The sequence below is a fragment of the Dermacentor andersoni genome, chromosome 1, assembly GCF_023375885.2.
Source record: "Dermacentor andersoni chromosome 1, qqDerAnde1_hic_scaffold, whole genome shotgun sequence".
Classification (NCBI taxonomy): domain Eukaryota; kingdom Metazoa; phylum Arthropoda; class Arachnida; order Ixodida; family Ixodidae; genus Dermacentor; species Dermacentor andersoni.
The window spans coordinates 387,108,736-387,134,084 of NC_092814.1; the positions used below are offsets into that span (position 1 = coordinate 387,108,736).

General features: G+C 43.9%; 1 protein-coding gene across 2 annotated transcripts in view; it reads left to right on the forward strand.

Annotated features, from left to right (window-relative positions):
• Window positions 1–25,349, forward strand: part of LOC126518730 (organic cation transporter protein-like) — a 210,737-nt gene that overhangs the window by 158,894 nt on the left and 26,494 nt on the right. For both annotated transcript variants that reach the window (XM_050168498.2, XM_055064968.1), the window contains exon 10: window positions 14,889–15,103. In XM_050168498.2, the coding sequence (XP_050024455.1) occupies window positions 14,889–15,103 (215 nt within the window). The remainder of the gene's footprint in view (window positions 1–14,888; window positions 15,104–25,349) is intronic.

A 25,349-nucleotide genomic window follows, 5' to 3' on the forward strand; every position in this document is an offset into this window, starting at 1 on the left:
GACCCCTCCCCCTAACTTGTCAACGGAAACGGGGGAGGGTTGGGCCGCTGCCACCGGGCCGCAAGCCTTAGGCAGCCCAATTACCGGCTGCATTTCCCTTTGGACGTGAATACTGCTCTAATGTCATTACACTGTAGGATTCGTGGCGGTTCGAGGGCCCCCATGCGACAATAAAAAAAAAACACATACAGCCATCAGCAAGTCTTAGCTTGAGCAGATCTTTGGGAGCTGGGCAAGACTCTCATAAAAAAAAAAAGCTTGGCACCCCTCTTACATGCATTGTCAACTCTGGGTCACCGCTAACTGCACATTTCCGGTAAAAAAAATCACACAGGAACTCCTCTTGGATTTGTCTAAGTATGCGTAAGCATTGTGGCTCTTCCTCATCCACACGCAGTCCATGTCCTTATCAGTGTTATGAGACTTGATCCGACGAGTATAAGCGACAGCGCTGCGGCGACACGAGCTGCTGTGGTCGGCGGCGCCAAGTGAACGGCGCAAGCAAAGTACTGCAGGTGGCGGGGCCAGGTGCGCTGTGACGTTACGCTCGTTTTGAGCCGTTATCGCTCTTTAGCACTTCTCAACCGCGTCGAACCATTATCAACCGTTCTCCGGCCGCGGCGGCTGCTTGTGGCACGGCCGCGCGAACCGTATCTCGAAAGCTAACTGCAATTTGGACAGAGTGTGCCCACTGCTGAAAACTTCACGCGCTGTGTTCTCACCGTTTACTTCGCTTTGAAAACAGACGCGCGTACACCTATCTTGAAAGTGATCTGCGAAAAGAGCATAGTGCGGCATAAGCTGAGAGCTTCGTGAGCGCTGTGTTCTCCCCGCTTCAGTCGCGTTGAAGCGAGAGCTAGCACGAAGGTGAATTCACTCGCTGCTGCGGGTTCTATTTTGAAAGGTATCGTGCGGTACTGACTGACGGACGGATGGTTTTTATTTGTGGGTAATTATAGAAATGCTTACGTTATAAAAAAAATCGCAGGGTTCGCGGATGTCGCGATAACAACCAACTCCGTCTTGATCGCCCCCTCCCCACCCCGGGAAAAGGGACACTACGCCTCTACCTCAGTTGAACAAACGATGATGAAACGTTAACGACAAGAACGGCATTTTCTAACGGGTTGTCTTATGGCCTCCGAAATTTGCGCGCAAAGCTGGCGCGCGCGAACCTGGGGGGCCATAATTGGCTGCTTATTAGCATTAAAGGACAAAAAGATAATACCAAACGACACAGTAAAAATGCAAACAAAGAACTGATCTTCGCTATACTGTGTGGGGAAAAGAAATAAAAAATTAGACAGCCGCAACACACGCCACTAAAGCCACCACCGCCAGCATAACGCGGAACCAACAGTTGGCAACATTCATTCGCGCTTCATTGTCCGCTTCGTCTCCGCAACGAGAGCCGCCATCCTTCCGCGCCGGCCGTATTGTCATAGTTTTGTTTTTCTGCAAGGTCGCGCACGCAGCTCATCGGTAGCTGCACGGGTGCACGGCGTCGCATTGCGACCTGCGGCATTTTCTCGTGTTCGCGCAATCGGTGTGAAACATGTCGCATGTGAAATATTTGATAGAAGTGCCTCACGTCCAAGTCAAGCCGCCGTTCGGGTGTATGGCTGTGTGCCCCGTTCTCCGAAGCGTCGACGGGTTTCCGGCATGCGGATTTCAGGTACGTGCAAATGCGTTTCGCCCTCCTATTGAGCTCCGGAGCAAAGTGTGCAATATTTCATGTGAAAGATGCAGTGCCCGTCATCATGGTGTGAATTTCGAGCGGCAAACGAGAACTGTGGCACTTAGAGCACACCGCGGCTGCTAAGTCAGCGTTGAAATTGTTTTACGTTACCGTAATATGTTGCTGTCTGTCTAATCTGCGGCTTATGGACAGCTAGCCCATTGACTTTTGCTTGTGGCAGCGATAGGTATATAAATGGAAGCGGTAATAATTTTCGAGAGCAGACAGTTGTTTCGCGCGATGTTTGGTCGTGTTCATGGCGTTATGAAAGCTAGAAAACTAACTTGCTTGATCGTGCTTAGTTCCAACTCTAAGGGGCGTAACGTTGGCGCTGTATATGTTTGTTTTCCGTGCCGCGAGTACCACTTTCATGCTTTTGTTGCATGAGAGTGGTAGCTGCTGCATGCCGTCTGGGCAGAATACAATAAAAGCAATTTCCTCACTTTCATACGTATGCAATGTGACGTAACAAAATTTCCAGCGTTTTATTCGGAGCGTAAATGTCCAGTATAGTTTAGTAAGAAACTCAAATTCTATCTTAGCTTAGTAGGCGTGAAACAAGTGAAACTCTCATTCCTTTTTGAAATGTTCGCCCAAGCCGCACCGCCCGCAGATGCGTCATCGGGTAATTGACAGTAGCTTCGCTACGAGAGTTGTTTTATGCGCCAATATTGCCCGGTTAAGAATCCTGTTAATTTATGCCGACGCTCGTTCATCTTGATTTTAAGCGATTACTATCCCCGAGTACCGGACGGTGCCAAACTTGTTGTGAGGTGTAGCAAACGCAGGAAATTCAAAGTGGCGTCGCTGCAAGTTCCTGTTTTTACGTTTCTTGCATTCAAAGCCAACAGACACAGTATCACTGATTTATTTCCATTTCTGCTGTACTTGATCAATCTAATGTGACAACTGCATTTGCTCTTTAATGTTCTCCATTTATGTGTATTCAGCTTGGCTGCCAGAAAATGCTTGAATTTTTTTCAGTATCCCAGTGACGAAATATTTCACTTACGGCCGTGTGTGAAACACGCAAGATGACAAAACTGATAGCAAAATGATGAGATGTTTCTTTTATAGCGTTTGGACTCGACTTTTGGTGAGGATGTCGATCGACCTTGGGCCTAGTGACAGCACACCCGACATGACCAAAGTGCAGCCTATCAGTTGAGTGCCCCCGAATGGACCATCAACATCGGAAAATGAAACAGAGCCAGGTAGGGGCAATTTTTACTTTGGAAGAGAATACTGACAGCTTCCTCTTTTTTTAAGAACTAAATAACATATTTACAAACCCATCCTTTCTCTTTGTGCAGCCTACATAGAATTGTTTTTTGCTTGTTATACAGATCTTCAGAAAGCAGTTCTTCTGAACCCTTTCTGCATGCACAAATAAATAAAGAGTGCACTTTCTGTAGAAATTGATGCACTGAAATGTGCGTTCGACACACAATGAGATGCAAAATAACCAATAACATTAAAGCGGTAAAAAAAAACAAGTTTGAAACATGTTCTAACATCATAACCCGCCTTGGCATACGGATCTAAATATAACAGCAACAGAGATGCATGCAGAGAAGTGTTTGTAAATGTTTGCAAGATATGTAAGTTGTCTAAGAAATTGTTTTTACTTACTCGGAGCTTCTTGGTGCCGTGGCAGTGCAGTAAAAGCTCAAAATGATGCCCCTGCTCCTAATAAAGCACCTTTAGATTTTAAAATTAAATTATGGGCTTTTACATTCCAAAGTCACAACCTGAAGTTTTGGGAACCTGGCCTTCCTTAATGTACACCCGAATCTAAGTGCATAAGCGTTATTGCATTTTACCCCCATTGGAGGGCAGCTTCCATGGCCTACATTGAAGTTAGGACCAGCATGACTGAGCAGCATGGCATCATAGTAAGTGGGCAATAACTCCAGGTCAAAATGAGAAATACTGCTTAGAACTACCAACTTCTTGGCTCACAAGCATTTTGCACTAAGTTAAAGGAGTATGGAGTACTGACAGCGACCACTTATGTAACAATTTCTTTTTAGGCTGACTCTGTTATTAGGGTGCGAAGCTTCAATTAGTCAAAACCAGCCTAAATTACAGAACCAGTTCAAAACACGCACCATGTATAGCTGGATTTGGACATGAAAATGGAGTCAATTCATGTCGCCGAAAATGGAGGTGGCAGTCACACTATTTCATGCACTTTGCCTAAAACATAGTCAATAATAATTAACCAATTTCTAAAATATTATTTTCAAAAAGTTTTTTTCAAGCATGAAAGCAGGAGCCAAATGGTGTTCAGGTGCAGGAGTGCTTAGTTGCATGGCACTTTTCGCATGTATTCACTGGCTTAAGCTTGAAAAAAAAACTTGTTGCACCTATTGAGCAGTAGAAAGCTGGATTGGTAATTTTTCAGGATGTTCTACAATTTTGCACTGACACTCTTGCTTTGAATATAATATTTGAGCAGTTAAATAATCGTTAATAACTCATTACCTAATTAGGAAAAATGCAAGAATTGGTTTGAGTTCCTCAAAACAATGGCAAACGACATTACCTTGGTGCTGTCCAGCTACGTGGCACTTTTACATATTTAAAGCTTGCACATGTCAGACAGACCACCTGGTAATTACAAGGCATATATAGCAGTGGCTAAGTTGTGTGAGCCAGCCATGTGTAGCGAATCATGCGAAACGGCCATGTTTCTTTGACTTAAGGGCATGATAAGATTTACATGCTGGACACCTTGTATCAGTGGGTTCTAGGCCTGTTCGTAGTTTAGCTGCTACATAAACAATATTTCTCCACGTGTAAGCTCATATGCATCTTTCAAGTATATTCCCTCATGTGCCCAAAATAAACCATCCTCGCGCTTCCTTCATTATGTCATCTGTTGCTGTGCTAAATTTTTAACATGCAACTGCACAAATTTTCATCTAGTTTTCATATTTCCTCGTTGTTTGGTGGCTTTATTTCTGAACAAGTTGTTTTCGTTAAACCCTGTTGCACAGAGCAGTACACAGCATTTCTGCCTAAAGTGGGAATTTTTTTTTCAGATTGACATTAATACACCTTGCCTGGGCAAAGTAAGGCATTCGACATAACACGGCCCTGTAATAATGTTTTATATTGCATTCCAGCATCATGCAAAAGCTGTTTACTTACCAGATTAGAATATGTATAAGTGTTGGAAGTAACAGAACTGGAAGAAGCCAGCAGATAATGAGGCCAAGGAAAGCATACAGGAACATGTTTTAAGTGTTTTATATGAAGTATAGAAATGATAAATTCTAAGTAAATGAAAGTGGATTAAAAGATATCCACCTGTGGGTGAGGAACGGACCCATAACCTTCACATTACGCATGTGATATACTAACCACTGTGGTACTACGGCCGTGTTCGAGCGTCGACAATCTGAGGGGCCATTGTGGACGGTTGAATGCTGCCTCGGTGGCACAGTGGTTAGTGCATCGCATGCCTAATGCAAATGCTGTAGGTTCGTTCTCCCCCCATGCCTGTTTTTACCATTTTCATTTCCCTTTATCATTTCTACATTTAAATAGAAAATTACAAATAAGTTTCCACGTGCCTTCCCTGGCATCTTCCAACTGTGATTCAGAAAAAGTTTGACCCTCAGTGTCCTTTCTTCTCATTTGGAAGAACAGGAGCTTCATTTTAAAGTAATGAGCTCACTTTGTTCAGCATCTCAATGTGGTCTCAAATCTTATCACAGCATGTGTATTACTAAGTGAAGTTTTTGTTCAGATGATGATATAGCATGGGACCTAATTAGTAGCCTTTGTGTTCAGATATATGACTAGTCTAATAGATAGGAGGATTTTAAGAAGCACTTCTAACATGGTCTGATCATGTGTTTAAAAAAACTAATCTAGCATGATTTCAGGTATAACTGTTGCCCCTGAAAAATATTTGGATCATCTGCATTGGTATTGTTTTTAGAGAGCACCAATACTGCTTTGGTTGAAGTAGCCTCGTGGAACATGAAGCATCGCTTCTTGCTGAGTCAAGGAAATATCTGCATATCTGAGGTGCATGTGTCATATGCTCGAATGCTGTTTAAAGGCTGCTAATAAGAAAATTACTTCACTTGCCTTCCAGAGATTGCTTCAGTAGTCTATCCTACTCGATCATAAAGAATTTACCAGAGTGACATTCATCACAGTTGGCTTTGCAATGTTTATGCAAAATACCACAATTGCCTACTAGACATGTGACTGTACTAAAACTTGGAAATAATGACCAGTAATTTTTATGGGACAGCAAAACTTGTGTTTATTACTCCAGAACAAAATGCCAGGCACTTCGGTTATTTCTGCCATAGAGTTTCTTACAGTAATTACTAGAGGGAACTCTGGCGCTCCAGTCGTACCACCATGGGAATGATGGGAAGCACATGGATTTGTCTGATATTCGTGCTTGTGAATTCAGACGTTCTTGTGGCTTCGTATATTATACGCTATATAAATCTTATTGTCGTAAATTTCAGCGCAGTCTATACTCTTCGAAGTGCAGAAGACGGCGCCAACACGCACAATTGCTATTAATTGCAACGATTGAGCTTGTCCAGGTGGCCAAATCGAAAGGCGCCAAGCGTCTCGAGGCACTGGTATGCCCGCGATAACTTCATCAGGGCGTTGCACTCGCTTGTCGTTACATGCCTCCGTGGCTTAATGGTTTCAATATCAGACTTCTGCTCTAGAGTTCCTGTGTTTGAATCCTGTCGTCGGACGATTTTAATGTTTATTTATTTATTACACAGTATATTGTTGAAAATGACTAGTTTACAAAGTCACAAAGCCGCTTGAAGCCAAACAGACGAAGTTTAGGCAAATCCATGTACTTCCCATAATTTCCATGCTGGTACAGCCGTTCTTGTTTGATCTCCTGTAGACACTAATGTCAGAGTTCCCTCTAGTAATTATTGTATGAAACTGATTTCTGCACCTCACTCTTGCAGAAGCGGCACCACACCTGCTGCGTAAACATGCACTACCTTTCGTCCAAGTGCAGGGAATGCTGTGAACTCGCCCTGTACAAAGCCTGCACTAAGTAAAATGAATCACAATGTGCAGTTGCTGTCACGTTGAACTGGTGGAATGAGTATTGAAATGCAGCACCTCCTGAACTAGTTCAGGAAGTGCAGGTTAATCAAGTGGAGATTATATAGTAACAGAAGTTGAGTGATTCTGCATTACATTCACGAAATATACTTCATGATACTTTTCCATTTATTTCCTCAGTTATTAAGAATCCATTTTGCATTGTTGGACAAAACTACAGAATGCCAACATATTTTCTAGCATTCACTGGTAGCAAACATGTCAAAACTTGTTCTAGTTTCTGGATTGCCGCTTCAACCGTTAACCCCCTAGTTAATTCCGCAAAAATGTACAAAATTTTCCAAATTTTTTACGTACTCAATTTTTCGGTGTCATTATCATTCTAAAAATAATTACTTCATTGGTCTCTGGTTAGAAATAACACAAATATAAGAGCTGCTCTTGAGGGCAGGTTTCCCTCAATGCCTACTGTAACTCATCTTTGACAATAACAGCAGCATAACATCGGGCAGAAAGAGTGCGACTCGTCATTGGCGATATTGGTACTACCTGCAGTCACTAGTACAGCTTGGGATCAAGGGTTAAAGGTTGCGACTTCGTTGCTGCCCAATTTTAATTCTGCAGCTGTTACACTTGGGTGTATCGTGTGTATGTACGTGTGCATGCATTAAAATGACTTCACGCTAGAGCGAAGCAACTGTAGCGCAGGGAGGCATTAGTCATCTTTATATATTTGCTTTGTAAAGATGCGCTAAGTTTATCTTTTGCAATATAGACTTGGTGCTCTTTGGCCAAAGATGACGTTGTGCTTCTAAAACCTATCAATTAGCTTTTTGCAGTAGCAGGTGCTTATTCCTTTTTCGGGATTGGTGTGTGAGTTTTAATTTGTTTTTCTTGAACTGTGCAATTCCCACTCAGAGGACTGCATGTCATCTGAGGTGTTCCTTTTTCAATCAAGAATGTTGAGGTTGTGTTTGTGAAACTCGATTTCTTGCCTCAAACGAGCTTCTACAAACTGACCAAGCTGATAATTCTACCTGCTTATATATGAAATATGTTGCGGTTATGAACCCTCATAATGAATGACACATAGTATAAAAATTTTATCTATTAAAACAATTTAATGAAATTTTTCATGTTTTTTGCGTTCGTGTTCACTTCTCTACTCTCGTGTCCTGTCTGCATGCCTCACCTCTTTTTTACCACAATGCAGGGGGAAAAGGTTCCGGTAACACCATGCTTTCAGTATGGTGGCCCAGACGTGTATGCAAGCAACCTCCTTCATGTTGACCAAGAACTACTCTTCAGTGTCTCGCAGACTTCCATGCGAAGTCCTCAACATTCTCGTCTCAGTGGAATGGCTGCTCATCTATCTGCGTGTCCATCACCAAGACGGCCAGTTGTAAAGCTCCTGTACCCGTTTAAGAAAGCTTAATGATTTTTTTATTTAGTTTTCACGGTTGGCCGTAGAATCTTAACATTTTTGATGTTTATAACATTTTTACCTGGCACAAAGTGGTGCAATAACTTTAAACCAGTGTAATGTATTTAAGTGATGCTCACTCTAATGCCTATCTGGTTTTGTTAGTGTTTAAGAAATTTGTATGTCTGATGAGGTAACAGCACTTGAATTTGTCATCGTGGCTCGTTTCAATGAGCTGCTAGGAAAAAAGTCGCAAAACTTATCACACGCCAGTTGTAGCATTTTTGTTTTCATGACTATAGTATACACGTTTCAAAACATGGAAAGTGGGGGAAAAAACCTGAAGAACATAATCATCCTAGGATTGTCATGTCCTTACAACTCTGCAATGATAATGCCTCATACATCTTGGGAGGACATTGGTCACAATGCCTACAGGTATACTTAATAAGAGAATAGCTTGCACCCAGATTTGCCACACAGTTGATGGCTGATGGCTTTTGTTTCTTGTCTTCATGTTACTACTACGTATTCAATATTCATTTAGATGTAAAGGACACTAGAGGCACTGAAGTACCAAATGGCACTTGCATTTCAGGGGACAAAGTGCCCAGCATGCCTGTCACAAAACGTGTTCTAGGGGCTACCTCGCCTCTATAGGTAAATGGATACCAGATGCTCTGTGTACGGTGTAATCGGTGTATTTGTCTGGAGTGCTTGAAAGATGTGCTACGGGCTGTACTGGCACTGTCTGAAGATAATGCATGGTTCTAGAAAGCCTGCAGCTGAGCATCTGCCACCATACTGAAGGAACTGTCCTAATTTTGTTGATGTTGAAATGTAGGAGCTGCAATGACTAGTTGTGAATGTGGCAGTGCTGCCAAACTAAAGCACAAATTACACACCGACTCACACAATGCACTCTGAAAGTTTTGCTACGTGGTATCTGTGTTTGCTGCCTGACCTTATGGCACCTTTACGAGCAATCGCAGGTGATTGCAGCTGCTGAGGCTTTATCAAATGGCAAGTTGAAAAAATAATGCTGTGCCACCAGTGTGGCTGCACATTCCGAGATGCAAGCTATGTTGAACCAGGTGTTTGGTAGACAGTACCTGTGCAGCCAAAACATGGTGTTTGAGCCCTATAGGCAACTACGTTCACAACTGCCCACAAGTGTGCTGTCGGAACAGAAAGTTGAGAATAAGCAGCATTTTTACCAGGGTTCAAACATTAGTGCAAGTCATTCTTTCACCAAGGCTGGTAATCATGCATATGTAATGAGAACAGGGCATTTTATACACACAAGGGGTCATTTGTCAAGTTTAATTAGATCAGTAATCTATGAGATGGAATTATAAAAAGTGTACCTTTCGTTCCTCAGTGGTCTCTTGGAGAGATGACCATTTCTGGCAGTTTAGTTTTGCCTTCTTATGTCTAGATTTGGTGTGCATATTGCAACTATAACTAACAGTCAGTGCTCTGTCCTGCCCAGTTTTTATGCTACTTTTGTGATATTTGCAATATTTTGCAGTTCAGTTGCAAAATATTGTCTATAGTAATATATATTGTCTATGCAAGTATATGTCTTTACTATTACTAGTGTTCATGTTCAACTTTTGTGCAGTGCTCACTAGTTATTACTAGCCATGTTTTGTTCACACATGCTCTTGGATTGTTGCGCGAAGGGACACGGACACAGACTACAAGCAGACAGGACGAGCGCTAATTCTCAACTAAATATTTCTTGAAACGAAGAACATATATATATATATATATATATATATATATATATATATATATATATATATATATATATATATAAAGTGATTGCAGCAAACCGCAGCATAAGAACATGACAAGGTATGAAGAAATCAGTTAAACATATCAGGAAGTAGGGAAGTCAAAAAAGGAAACAACAAAAAGACACTACTTCAGATTAACACACGTGTTGTGAAGATACTGAAATTCGCATTCTAACAGACAAAGATGCATGGCTAATGCAAATCTCTCCTAATCTTTTAATGTGGAATGCCTTGATTATTTCCCGTGTGGTTTGACATTTGTGTCGAAAGAATTTTTGTGTCTTCAAACAAAGGTTTACAACCGCAATTGAAACAATGTGATGCTAGATGTGAAGCATTATGGTTGTAAAGTGAATGTTTGTTTTCTTTTAGTCTAATATTAATGCACCTGCCGCTCTGTACAATGTAAGTCTTCCCGCACTTGAGAGGATACTGATAAACTATACCAGTGTTACAAGGCACAAAAAGGGACACATGTCTAACGCCGCAATTATCTTTTCTGTTTTGCCACCCTGTTCAAGTTTCCTATTTATCATAGGCACATGATAGACAACTTGCGGGGTCGAGAAAACTTTATCCACATCATATGTATTCGCCACGTTCCATAAACCATCTGATAATCTATGTATATAGGGCACCACAGCAAACCTTCTTTTTCTGTTTTTCTTGTTTCTTAGCCTGGCCTTTTACCCATTTTAAAAGCTTTTTGCAGGTTAGTGATAATAAATGCACAGGATAACTAGCCTTTTCGAGCCTATTTGTTGTGAAAAACTGTTTCATATTGTGTGGATATGACTAGCTTACTCAGCTCTTTGCCATTACTAATGTCCACACAATATGAAACAAAGTTTTTCACAACAAATAGATAGAGAGGCATTCCACATTTAAAAGATTGGGAGAGACTTACATTAGCCATGCATCTTTGTCTCTGTTAGGATGCGAATTTCTGTATCTTCAGAACACGTGTGTTAATCTGAAGTAGTCTTTTTGTTGTTTCCTTTTTGCTTCCTTACTTCCTGATATGTTTAACTGATGTCTTCATACCTTGTCATGTTCTTACGCTGCGGTTTTTTGCAGTCACCTATACATATATGTTCTTCGTTTCAATAAAAATTTAGTTGAGAGTTAGCGCTCATCCTGGTCTGCTTCTAGTGTGTGTACGTGTCACTTCGCGCTACAATCCAAGATCATGTTACTGTACCAACTCGCCCAACTTTCTATCCTTGTGTTAACATAGACACACTCAGATTTGTTCTTACTTATGTGACCGGTTATTTTTGTACTTTATAATAAGATGCAGTGCTTTCCGAATGAAAACATGTGATAGTTCGTAGTGAGATTATTTAAAAAACTTTTCTGCTTAAAATTTATTTGAACAAGCCTGTGCCATTATTCGGTGCTTATGTCTTTGTATTGGTATGGTTTTACTCCTTATCTTCCTTTTTACTTTTAAAATGTGGAAACATTATGTAAGCATTTCTCTTTAATGAAATAATAAATACTTTTCTTATGACATTTCGTCACAAACTTTACAATGATTTTGTTCAATTAGGTAAGCTTAGACTAGCTGATTGTTATTCTGATAGCTTAACTTACTATGCCTGTGGGATATTCAATGCAAGCACATGGTGAAAAATAAAATTGTTGGGTATAAGCAGGTCACTGGCAGTAAATGGAGCATACATATATTTCAGGAAATAGTGCATGCTTATATATTGAACAGCATGCACAGCTACACATGCTGTTTTGTTCGTAAATGCTGAAACAATATTCGAAGTGGAAGCGCTTTGTTGCACTTTGTTCTTTGGCTTTCAGTGCTACCTTTAAGTCATATATGTGAAAGTACTAGTAGAAGCATCCCGTGGAGATAAATGACAACTTTGATGAATAGAGGTATAAAATGTGTGCTTAAAACGGCAAAAAACTGCTTCACAGGCAAACGTATGCTTCTGTAGTACTGCACTTGTTACCGTCGCCAATCCATGCATTGCTTGCGCTCTATTGCATTCAATATGAGCTACGACAACGAGCTGTGGTGTCTTTCCCTCCTGGTCGAGGTGGTGTTGCGAAAATTTTTGACCAAGTGGAGGTTTTTAATTATTTCTGAAATGCATGCAACCATGCTTTTGGCTGTGTGCTGTTTCCACGGAGTGATAAGTACTGGTGCACCAAGGTGCGAGAGATCCTGTGTCCTTTGTGCAGCGCGCGTTGTTATTGCGCTCTGCATCCTGTCGGCAGAGTACTATCACTGCAGAGGAAGATTACGAAAAGCATAGGATGTGTGCATTTCTGCGATCATGAAACAAATTTTTGCCTGAAAGAGTCGCACGTTATGCTACCACATGACGGACCAGGAGCGCAGTATGACGACGCCTCACAGATTCTGGCTCATACTGAACAAGGTAGTACCATAGCTAAGGCTAGGCAGCATTCACAACAGCTAGTCTGCCCATTAACTACATGGCTGTAGTGAACGCTAAAATACTTGCAGGGATAACACCCTTTCGGAAGGGTGTTGTCTATGCTACACCCATATTGAAAGGGTGGTGTCTGTGTTACACCCCATATAGAAAGGGTGTCGTTTGTTTTACACCCATAGGCAAGGTGACGTCATATTAACACCCCTTCTTTTGTGGGGTGTTAATTTGCATCCCTTTGCTTGGGGTGTAGCAATACACCCAAAAAGGGTGTCACCCATGGGACAAGTCATTTACACCCTTAAGGGTGTTAAAATTTTTAGAGTGTAGAGTAATCTATGCTCTAGTAGATGAACTTGTTTCTAAATTTTCCGAAGCCAAAACTAGCTACTTCACTGAATCGTTGCCTAACTTTTTGATAAAATGCATCGAAACATTTTGGCGCTATTAAGCGCATACATGCATTGTACCGCGCCAAATTTCCGTTAATGGGTGCCTTGTCGATGATGCATCTAAAATTGCTAAGCAGTTTAATCACTGCTTCTCCATGTTTACCACTTCCCAGCGTGATTCAACGCCTGATAAACCTGTTCCAGTACGATGCCCCGAATTTATAACTTTTTTACTGCTTAACCTAAAAACTAAATGTTGAGCTGGCCCAGACAATATCCAAAACACATTCTTGCGCAGGTATGTTGAACCCATTGCACATATTTGAACGCAAGTGTTCCGTTTGCCTTTCGATAGCTCTGTAATTTCTGGTGACTGGCGTACGACACGTGTAGTGCCAGTGTTTAAAAAAGGCACCCGTCTAATTATTCCAAACTACAGGGCTATATCTTTAACTTGCACGTTATGCAAGTTCTTAGAACATGTAGTCAGACATAACATCAGGTAGTTTCTTTAAGAGAGCAGCTAGGTTGTTGTCGCCATTCCAACATGGTTTTAGGAAAACATTATCGACAACGACGTAAATGCTCGCGGTAATCCACAAATTTGCTTCCTCTCTTGATCAGAGACATCAAACTGATGAGATTTAATTAGATTTTAGTAAGGCATTTGCCTTTGTTATACACAGCAAAGTCATTTCTAAATTTTATAGCATAGACCTTCCAATTAACTTCATTACCTGGATTTGCTCTTGTCTTAAAAGTTGACAACGCGATGTTCAAGCAAGTAACTCCATTTCCGGCATACTATCTGTATTATTGGGAGTCCCTCAGGGCACCATCCTGAGAGCTGTCTTTATTTTTTTTCTTGTGGGGAGGGGGAGTTATATAGATGACATCGTTATATTAATAGATACATCCAAAGTATATATACGACTTTTTCTAGTTTATTGCATACGTTTCAAAATCATTTATGCCGCGAAGGACAAGCAATGCCCCTAAACTATCTCGCATGCAGTTTTTAATTAATGTGATGATTGGTCTGTGAAATTAAACACAGACAAATTTGTTTTGATGCGCGTGCAAAATAACCAATGCCCCCTTAATCAGACGCATTCTCTTAACAACCGTCTTTTGACTTAGGTCAAGGAGTACAAACATATAGGTGTTACAATCAAAAATCCCCTGGCATGGTCCAGCCATATTAATAATATCTGCTCATCCGCGTCGAAAAATTTATGTTTCTTGCAGCACAAGCTAAAAACAGCACCATCAGTTAGCAAACTATTGGTCTATAATGCTTTTGTGCTACCAATATTAGAAAATGCCAGTGCCGTCTGAGACCAACAGCTCAAGCAATACATTAAGAAACTTGAGATGGTGTAAAGAAAAGCGGTTCGTTTGATCATCAATGCTTACCAGAGGAATGATTCACCAACAAGGCTCATGGCTACTAACAACAATCCTGCCTTACAGTATCTAAGAGTGATTTCTAGTTTCTCCCCTCGCTTTACTTAAGTGAATTTATTATTAGTCCTGAGACCTACTAAAGACGCTGACATTCTAGACAAGCAAGACATACGCATGCTCATGTCATAGAACCACTATTCGCGCGCACTAATCTTTTCCTTTTTTTCCTTTAAATGAATTCCATTTTTCCTTGGACTATCAATGAATGGAACACTTGACCACCTGAAGCGTTTATGAAAATAGATGACCGTCAATTTGAACAATAATGTATCTTATTTTTTTTTTCATGACCACAGGATTCAAACTATGATGACTGTGAATATAACATTGCATATGAATGTATTGGATCACGGTGCTTTGCTTTCTTGCATGACTTAACTGTTACGGTCACTAAAATGTGCTCTACTGAATCATGCTTTCACTGTTTCTATTTTTGTATATTGTCTGAGTTTGTTTGTCAGCGTTCTTTGCTTGGTCTACGGAGTGCAGTATGTTATAAATAAATGAATAAATAAATAAATAAGTAAATAAATGAGTAGATAAATAAATAGAGTCTGGTGAATTTGCTCGTTGCAGAATTTTTTCGACGCTGCTTTATTACAACCTGACGTATACCAGCATCCTGTTGGGCACCAATCCGTACCTGAGCTTCTTCGTGATGGCTTGCATGGAGTATCCCCAAAAGTTCATAGCCATAGTATTCATCAACTGCATGAAGCGGCGAACTGCCTACGTCTTCCTCTACGTCTCCGCCGCCTTGTGCTCGCTCGTCGTCATCTTTGTGCCATCAGGTAGGGGCCTCTTCATTTGAGGGTAGCACAATTCCTAGTCACAAACGTTAGTGTTATCTCGTTTTTGCTGGTGTTGCGAAAGCTAGACCTTACTGCAGATAAAATACTAGGTCTTTAAAGGCGCTTCCCAGTTAGTGGAATTACTCAGCCTGTTAGTAGCGCTCATATGTAGTCGTAACAAAACACTATATTAAAGAAAGAAACTGGCAGGTTTGTTTGTGCGACGGACAACTTGTTACAGCGGAGAAGTGTTTTCGCAATAAATAAGAGTATCGCAAATCTCACAACAGACCTCATCGCCTTGGCAATGCACTGGGTGCCACTCGTGTAGTAGAACCTGTTGCGCCAGTGCCGCTGACGTTCAACTCACGCTGGCTTAAAATTACCGCTTTTAAATTTGCGTTTCCGAATTTGAAAATGTACTTCAAACAGTTGACTGTAAGCACATAGATGGTTTGCCATATACGAATAAAATCTTCCAAGTGGGAATGTTCGGCCCATTTGCTGATAACAACGATCTAAAACATATTTAAGGAACTCTACACCATGCCACATAGCAAGTTTTGGTTATACGGTGCAAGTTGTTACGTCTCCTCTAGGGAGCGTTCTGCTGCAAAAAAAAAAAAAATAAAATCGGTCTATTGTATTTGAGGTAGAAATATTTCAGTACCGAGAACCCACGATTTCCGGAGGGGAGCGCCACTGCCCATAGAGAGACTCCCTCTCCACTCGCCCCGTCTGGCCTCCGCGAGCGACATTCTTTCCCTGCGTTCTCCCCACGACCGGGCGTCGCCCCTCTAGCCCGGCCGTGTTCTCCCATACGGCAACCTCGAGGATCGCGTGGCGCCAACGTCACGGGCCCCGCCTTCATTGTTTTTTCTCCTCGCTTTTCTGCCACGCGGCGCACTTCCTCTGACAGCGTCGCGCGCGAGCTGTTCCGATTGCCTCGTTTCGCTCAGAGCACGATTTTGCGCGCTGTGCACGAGGAGAGCTCACTATCCGTACAAGTCAGTGTTACACAAATACTGAGACAGACAAGCGGATCACCGAGCATGGTCGCGCGCTGGAACACAGTAGAAAACGACATAGATCGGTGCCCGCGCAGGCGTCTGTACGACGTGGGAACAAGCAGACGAAACGGAAATACATCTCTCTTGCTGCGGTGAGACGTACGTAAAACAAAAATACGGAGACATTTGGTTTGTGTTTTATGATTTCTCTAAACATTAATTCGTCTACTGCACCAACAGATTATACGACAGTTGTTGCCTTGAATAATTATCCAAGTCACGTGTCTCTATGAGCGAGGTCACAGAAAAAATACACGCACGTCGGCGCACTAGCGCGTATGCGTCACCTTCTGGATTGTAGCGCGGCGCCGGCGACGAGATGGCCGAATGGCGTTCGTTTCGAAAGTTCAGCTCTTTCTGTGGCGCGCAGCGATGTAATACTTAGCAGAGACGACCGTTAGCGCGCATTGTGTGCACTTCGCCTGTCAGCTCAATATGACATTACCTGGTGCTTTAAGAGCGTTTAGAGGCTAAATGGACAATGCTCCATGGAGCTTCGTGCGATGCCACCAAAGCAGCTAAAACATGGATACCCATGTAGCATATTCCCCTCATCACACAGATCATTGTTATGTTGCTTCATGTCGACATTCTTCCATTTAGTAAATGGCAGTCAGTTTATTTTAGCCCTCCGAAATGCGTTGATAACAGCAATCAGCGTGAAACAGCCATTTTATGACGGCAGCCCCAAATCACCTCTATGATTTCTACAGCAGGTTTCTCTCAATGAAGCATCCCACCAAGTACCACCTTGATACGTCCGTGAGTTCTAAAACCACACACATCAGGAATCCCCATAAAGCACAAACCATCAATAAAAACTTGCGGCAGAACCCTTCTCACGAGCGCTGTTGACGTTAATGCTAGGTAAAGCGTTCGAATCTTTTCATTAGAGCAACACAACGTACTGCTACCGCCGAAACAACTTATGTATGAGGCATGTACTGCAGCGCGAATCCTCTTTCACGCTTCCCTGGAAACGCTCGGTGCCATCAAGCGCCGTCGCCACGAGTACCGCACGCGGCCTCCGAAATGCGTGGGGCGCCGGTGCGTACTGCGAGACGCGCCACCCGGGATCCTCTTTGGCGCCTCGACACACTGCGTCGACTAGCGGCCAAGTCTGCGCGCCGAGCCTGAAAGTGCGGCACGCGGCTGCCGGCGAGCGCTGAGCATCGATCCCTCCACTTCCGCGCGCTCAGTGACACATACTCAGTGGACAAAGTTGGCGAGAGGTTCTTTGAAGAGCTGCATATAACCAGTGCATTCGTGGCGCAACTCGCTAAAGCATTGACGTTAAAGGTGCTCATTAAAAAAGTTACACTGACGTTTCGCTTTGTGAACGCGGATTACGAGCAAGCGTATGGGTTCCATTCCTATATGGTTGCAATAGAAAATAATACGGAAAGTTCAGGCGCATTTATGCCGTCGTGGTTGCTGCGAAGTTCCATATAAAGTAAAAAGACGATGACATCGTACCTGCGCGCCATATGCTGTATGGGCCAGTGAAAGGGTGCGACGGTGAGCCGAATCGAGCAGAAGGGAGGAAAGTGGGAAGGCAGCGGCGGGACCGAGATTTAGGAGGGCAGTTTGTGCTATGGCAGCAGTATCTTGCAGTATCTCAGCAGGCGCGCGCAGTATCTTGAAAGCAGTCGACAGATGTGACGATTTCCGCGCCAGTAGACTCGCAGTCGTCCTGCGGGCGTTTGCGTTTCTGCTCCGTCCTTCTAGCAAGGCTCTCGGCAACTCGGTCACGAGACGCACCCGTTAGCTCCACAGCGCGCCCACAACCCATAGCTGCTGCCAGAGGAGGTCAACCCAGCGCCTACTCTCCTCCGCTTCGCCGCTTCGTATTGCTCAAGGCTACCTAGATTTTCGTCTAGGTGGCGTTGGTTTGGCCCGCGTCAAGCGCGCTCGTTCCTACTTTTCCCGGGCGTCACACTTGGCAGCTTCACGCAGCATCGGAGAAATTTGAATCTTTTTCGACATTGTAGAGCGGTACATTTCCCGTGGCACATACCTAATTACCGAATTGTGCGTCTAGTCAGTTCATTACACAATGGCATACACCTACTGGCACATACGCAGTGACCCAAGTTGACATTAAAAAGGTAAACAGGAGACCAGCACAGAAACAGTGTCACATACCCAATACTCAAAGCCGGGGTAAACAGCTTCTTCGAACAGCCGTACCTGCCCCATCTACAGTGACACACATCGGCTGAAAGAGGTTCGTTGAAGGGCGGCACGTACGTCTACATTGCCACATACTCAGTGACCCAAGTTGCTCTGATGGTTGGTTTCGAATGCTCTTAAGCACAGCAGCCCCATGCGCTACCCATTGGATAACGAACCACCCAGTGACCCAGGTAAGAGGGAAAATGCTTAGGTACAAACGTACATAAATACACACCAAGGTACATACAGGGTATTCAAAATTAAGCTTTATGGTTTTCTTAAAATTAGTCACTGGGAGGCACGCGAAGACCACCTGCGCAAATAAGGTATGTGGCCAGGGGGATACAAAGTGAGATGATAATTATCGCTGTCAGCAGCCCAGTTAACTAAAATTGAATAATTAACTTTTTCTTCAGTGCAGTAAGAGGGTATGTTTGTATTGAAAAGTTAGAGGCCGTCATGTTTCTACACAGTACCAGTTGGGAAAATTCTTCTATCGTGTCTGTGCTCCGAGAAATCCAACTCCAAATTTTAATCGTTCGCATGATTACGCATGCAAGAGAGTTAGGATCGGCGCAAAGTTCCCCCCGGATGTGACGCGGCTGTTGCATGCGGCTTTTAGTTTGACAACGGGGCGGAGGCATTGGCAGAGATGACAACTGTCCCCATTCCTCTCTGGGCTGGCGAAATAAAAAAAAAATTGAAGAACCTGGAACTGCTATCGTAACACGCCACCTGTAACAGCCTGTAACGATAGCGGCAGCTGCCGTGCCGAGATAATGGCGCGAGCGGAGAAGGTGGGTGGCAGTGGGTGTGCGTAAGTGTGACTAGACGTGCGGGCATGGTCCTTCCTTACCTGGGCTGCGCAAATAAAGCGACTGCTGGTTGCCAAGTATTACAGGTTTGATTGAAATCAAGAGCAACAACTGCGCGGCATACCGCGCTGTCATATCTTGATTTCGCTAGCCCAGAGAGGAAGGGGAACGGTTATCATCTTTGCTTATGCCTCCACCCCGTTGTCAGACCAAACGCCCCACGCAACAGCCGAGTCACATCAGGGAGGAGCTTTGCGTCGATGCTCTCTCTTGCAGGCGTAATCATGCGAACGACAATTAAAATTTGGAGTCGGATATCTCGGAGCACAGACATGCTAGCAGAATTTTTTGGAAGTGAAACTGTAAATACACGACTGCTTCTAACTTTTGAATAGTTACTGCAGTTAATAAAAAGTTAATTATTGAATTATAGTTAATTGCGCTGCTGACAGAGACAATTATCACTTCACTTTGTTCCCCTGGCCACATAACTTACTTGCACAGGTGGTCTTCGCGTACCTCCCAGTGCCTAATTGAAATAAAGCCATGAAGCTTAATTTAGAATGCATGGTATAAAGCCCATGGAAAATGCGTGAAGTGTCCTGAGAATACTAACAAATTAAGAACTTCCGAAATTTTCTAAAACGCTCTTAAGGCGGGGGGAAACATTGAAAATGTGTTAGAAAATTTGGCTGTAGAACAGTGGTAATAAAAGCTATGGCTATAAAATTTGCAAGGAATTTTAAAGGTAGACGCAGCTTGCACTGGAGCTGAAAATTAGTTTTAAATGTCATATAGTATATTTTTATTTTATTCATTTATTTATTTTTTCTAGGTACGTACTTCTTTCTTAAGATATACTATCCGCAGAGTATTGCAATTTTGTACAGAGGTAGCAACTAACGCTTTACAGAAGTGGAACTAAAATCATGCGCCAACAACGAAAGCTAGATTTGTAATTTTTTTTTGCTTTTGTGTATGCATTAGAAATACCACTTATGAATGAAATTTTTATACTAAAATATACAAATGCATTTAGCCTATTGATTCTAGTTCCAGTTCAGTAATTACCACTAATCAGAACATGTGAGAATTTTTCTTTGCTTATGCCTTACAATTTGCGAAAAAAAAAGGTAGACAAACCTCCAAAAATCTTGTTTTGAGAAAAACGCCAATAAAGCCTTTGAAAACATATTTATTCTAAAAAAAATTTCCTGGGCTGTAGTCTTTTGAAGTGTCAGCATTGCTATGTACTTCCTCTTTATTTCTGCGGTCTTTGCAGTTTCGCTTAAGATCTCAGATTGAAATCATTTTTTTGAACCCGCCGTCTATCTATAGATGTTAGCGTTCACAAACACAGAGGTCCTGAGGTGGCTCCCAAATGGTTCAGCACCCTTACTTGTGCTACATTTCCGTATACAGTACCGGTTGCCACGAAATTTTCTTTCTGCCGTTAGTCGCTGACTTCTTCCCAATGGGTGCACACTCGTCCACAAAATATTGCGGGGCGCGCTAGCGCGTGGCAAAACGACCCTCTTCCCCTTCTAGCGGCGCACCCCTGGTGTCGAGACCGACGCCTGCGTGCATGCACATCCCCCCCGAGACTGCAAGCGTGAACGTTTCCGTGCTTCCTCCTTTCGCGCCGGCTATATCCGATTGAAGCCGCGAGTTGCCTATGTTCTGTTTATTGCCAATCGTCTCTGCCTCAGCTCTTTCACCTAGATGATGCCACCCTCCTTTTAACAAGTAAGGAGCAGCTCCAGCACCGCACATGTGCTCTCATGCCTCCGTCCGCGGTAAACGTCCCCCGCGGACTTACCCGTGCAGAGGAGATTGCGCTGCGGAGGACTCGGGTCGGGGTTGCCCTCACTCCTGCCGTGACTCGGAAGTGGCCGCACTTTCGCCAGTTATATCCTCGCCCTGGGTGTGCACTCTGCAAGTCGCGAAAGGCTGAAGCCGACATCCCCCACCTGCTGTGGGTTTGCCCTGCACTGAAACCGACGAGGCTCCGGCACCTCGCAGCAGCGGGACTTACGCCGCATAATCCGAGCCATTACACTGCGTGGACACATGGACCACATTATAGATCCCTCTTAGACTTCATTAGATCAGCAAATCTCTTTTCATTTATTTATGCATCCTTATTCATCCCGATCCTATACCCCTGTATGCCCTGGGGCATTTATGCTCTCATTAAAGAAAAAGGAAGAAGCAAACTCCCATTGCTTTATATAGCCCGCGTCCCCTTACGCGTGACCACATGGTACTACTGGTGGGCTGATATGTGACTACAACTGCGTCTCGCCCCCTCAAGCTATAAGTTCAAGTGGTCGGGTGGAACGGCACGCCGGCCGCTACGGGTGCACACAACACTGTCACCAACATCACGGCAAGGAGCAGGTGCTGCCGTCGGAGGGGGTCGCTCAGGTATTGCCGCCACTTGTATTGCTTGCTGTGGTAGAAGCAATGGGGTCCCCTGCTGATATTAGCACGAAGAAAACTAGATGTCTGCGATTTCTCTGTAGAACGGTTTCATCCTTCGTTTCGACTAGAAATGAGCTTTGACGCTGAGCACGGCTCCAAACTGTGGCACGAACCTGGTCTGGCCGAGTCCAGACCTCTTCGCCCGCTTCCGTTGACGGCATCGGATCTCTGGTCCGATGACGTTGGTAGGATTCCTGATCACTCTTTTTATTGTAAGGTTCATCTGTGACTGCTACCTCCTCCCTTACTGGCCAGTCTGGACGAAGCTGCTCATCGGTCCTTGGGACTCGTACTCTCAATCGCTTTTCCATCAGAAATATATCATCATCATCAGCCTATATTTATATCCACTGCAGGACGAAGGCCTCTCGCAGCGATCTCCAATTACCCCTGTCTTGCGCCAACCGATTCCAACTTGCGCCTGCGAATTTCCTAATTTCCCAACAAGACCGAGTTTTCTGCCGTCCTCGACTGTGCTTCTCTTCTCTTGGCACTCATTCTGTAACTCTAATGGTCCATCGTTTATCCTTCCTACGCAATATATGGCCTGACCAGCTCGGCTTTTTACCCTTACTGTCAAAAAGAATATCGGCTATCTCTGTTTGCTCTCTGATCCATACCGCTGACTTTCTCTCTCTTGACATTACGCTTAACATTATTCATTCCATCGCTCTTTGCCGGGGCTTAACTTGTTCTCGAGATTCTTCGTCAACCTCCTTGTTTCTGCCCCTTATGTTAGCACAAGTAAAATGTTGTGATTGTACACCTTTCTTTTCAATGATAGTGGTAAGCTCCGAGTCAAGACCTGGCAATACCTATCGTATGCGCTCCAACCCACCTTTATTATTTTGTAAATTTCCTTTTTTTGTTCACGGTTCCCTGTGAGTGATTGACCTAGATAAACGCGGACTATGCGCACGCCTGCCGGACGACCCATCGCTGGTCTTGGAGTAGCGGGCTACTTGTCCTAGGTAGAGTCGTGCGGAGCGTGTGTACACTCCCAGAGCACGTGTGCTAGTGTCGCCGTGTCCCCGCACGAAGGGCCGCTCGTCGTCTGTAATAAGCGCAGCGTTAGCGCCTGCGGCCTGTTTAGTCCGGGATGCGGGGCCGGAAAGAGACGTCGTCCCAGGTAAAAGTGTTTAGTGATTTCGTTGTATGTTACTGGGGCTTCCCTGTTCGCATGCAACTCGTCAACTCGTCGAGACGCGGTTTCCCGGGGGTGACTGCGCGGTCGATAAGCGCTCGCGCAGCGTCGTGGGCTGTCTCGTTAAGGTTGGGCGGGGCGCCAGGGATCCGTCCCAGGTGGGCGGGAAACCAGATCTCTGGAGTTGAACACTTTCATACTTTGTCGCTTCTTTATTAGGTCCATTGTTACTTGGGAGAGCTTACCTACTGTTGGCGTTGGTGCCTTACCTCCCACTTCAATTGCTGCTTCTGAAGCTAGCCTAGTTAGGGTTTCGTTCATTACCTTTATGTCAGCTTCATCTCTCTATTCTAAAGCTGCATATTTGTTTGCAAGCACCATCCTGAATTGGTCCGCTTTTGAAATTACTGCTCCTAGGTTGGCCTGTTTCTTCTTGACTAATTTTAGTCTTTCTTCATTTTGAGGGACATCCTATACCTCACTAGACTATAATCAATACACTTTACTTAACACTTCTACATCCTGCACTATGCTGACATAGGCAGGAAGTATGAAATATATTTCAGTTATTGTTTCTTCATTACGGCTTTTCCGGGTCCACTTCCTGTTGCTTCGCTTCCTGAAGAAGGTATTCATTTTCGGGGCTTATTCCTTTCCGCGAATTGTACCAAGATCTCTCCTCTGGTATTCCTAGAATCGATGCCGTAGTTTCCGATTGCTTGTTCTCCAGCCTGCTTTTCCCGCTACGTCCTTATGGATTAGGAGTCTTGCTCCGTATTCTCTTTTATCTCGAAGTCCTCTGTAGCAGAGGACGTGACCGTTAGTCAGCACTGTATTGGCCTCCCCAGTTCTTCTAGCCTCACTAAGGCCATCGATATCCCCTGCAATGGCTGATAATTCCTGAAAGAGTCCTGCTAATCTAGCTTCACTCGAGAGGGTTCGTGTGTTGACGTTGCCAGGTTCATTTTCCAGCGGCAGGCTTACCAGGTCTAGAGATTCTTAGCGCCCTTTGTCGCGTCGCTGGTCTGACCGCCGCCTAGGTCAGGTGCTCCGCAGCCGCTGGGGACTGAGGGCCGTGTGTTAATTTTAGGAGCCATGAGGGAGGTAGTGGCCGAATACTGCACTAGGGAGGCCAATTCCTGTTCTGGCGAGGGAGTGTCTATGTCGAAGCTTAGTGGGCCTTCCTAATTTGGTTGCACCTGGTCTAGTATAGCCCCCCTGGCTCTCGGAACTTTTGCTGGTCTCAGGTGCCACTCAAAGCCTGGAGATGGGTGAACTGGAGCGTGGTTAGACCTTACGACCTTCATATTAGAGACCCCATGTTTTACCTGTGCTCAATGTCATTGCCTCAGTCACATAGCTAGAAATGAAATACTTCAAAAAACACATAACTACAAAAAGGAAAAAGATTAAAACTTCTGACTATAGTAACCGAGCATCCGAGATAACTAAATGAGATACCTCTGTAGGCGGTGATACCCCCTTAAGGTGAAGAAGACCAGCCCAGAGGATCCTACATGTCTAAATACTCCTTTAAAGAACTCACCAGGCACGTACGTACGGTGACACATCCAGCTGCTTACTGGCGCGTCTATCTGCCACAGGCATCGAAGAAGCCTCTTCTTGCCCAGTCGCAAGCGAATCAGGAATGTTACGCCTTCTTTAAGCTTCAGCAAACGCGTCTGCGATCAGTTAGACGTGGTTTGTACTAAAGCAGGATTTGGGTACGGGCTAGTTGGTAATCCATTGCAAACGTCAGTTACAGCGCGTACATAGACAGGGACCAAAAGAACGGAGAATGCAAGCGCTGACTTCCAACTGATTTTTATTTTGAGTAACAAGCATATATACCGAGACACAAAAAAAAAGCCCCCCCCCCCCCCCCCCCCCGAAGCATAAAACCGACATAAGTACGCATTCAAAATTCAAAGAAGCCATAACCGCCGCCTTAAATGAACGAGAGCGCATGTGCGACTGCTTTTTGAAAAAACCCCCATCTTAGCTAGGCGTCCTAATGAGCGTACTAGACTTATCATTGAAGCAGCAGCGATAACTGAAGGTGACTCGGTCAGTAAGCCTTCAATTGCATTGACAGATAAAGAAATTGTTCTTTTTTTTTTTTTTTTTTTTGAGATCGCACATGCGTTCTCGTTCATCTTAAGGAGGTGGTCATGGTTTCTTTGAATTTTGAATGCATTCTCATGTCGTGTTTTCTGCGCTTGGGGGGGGGGGGGGAGGCAGAGGGCGCTTTTGTTTTCGTGTCTCGTTATATATGCGTGTTGCTCAAAATAAAAATTACTTGGAAGTCAGCGCTTGTTTTTGTCGTTCTTTGGTCCCTGTCTATGTACGTGCTATGAGGGATGTTTGCAATGGTTTGTACACTTCGCGCAGTGGATGATTTCCAGAACAAGGCATGCGCCATATCTAGGACCGAGCCAATGTGCATGACACATCTAAATTGGAAGGACAAAGCTGTAACTAATTTATGCTAGAAAGCAGTGCTTCGCTAACGGAGAGTGACTTACCGCGATAGGTAGGTCGATATTATTTATACATCG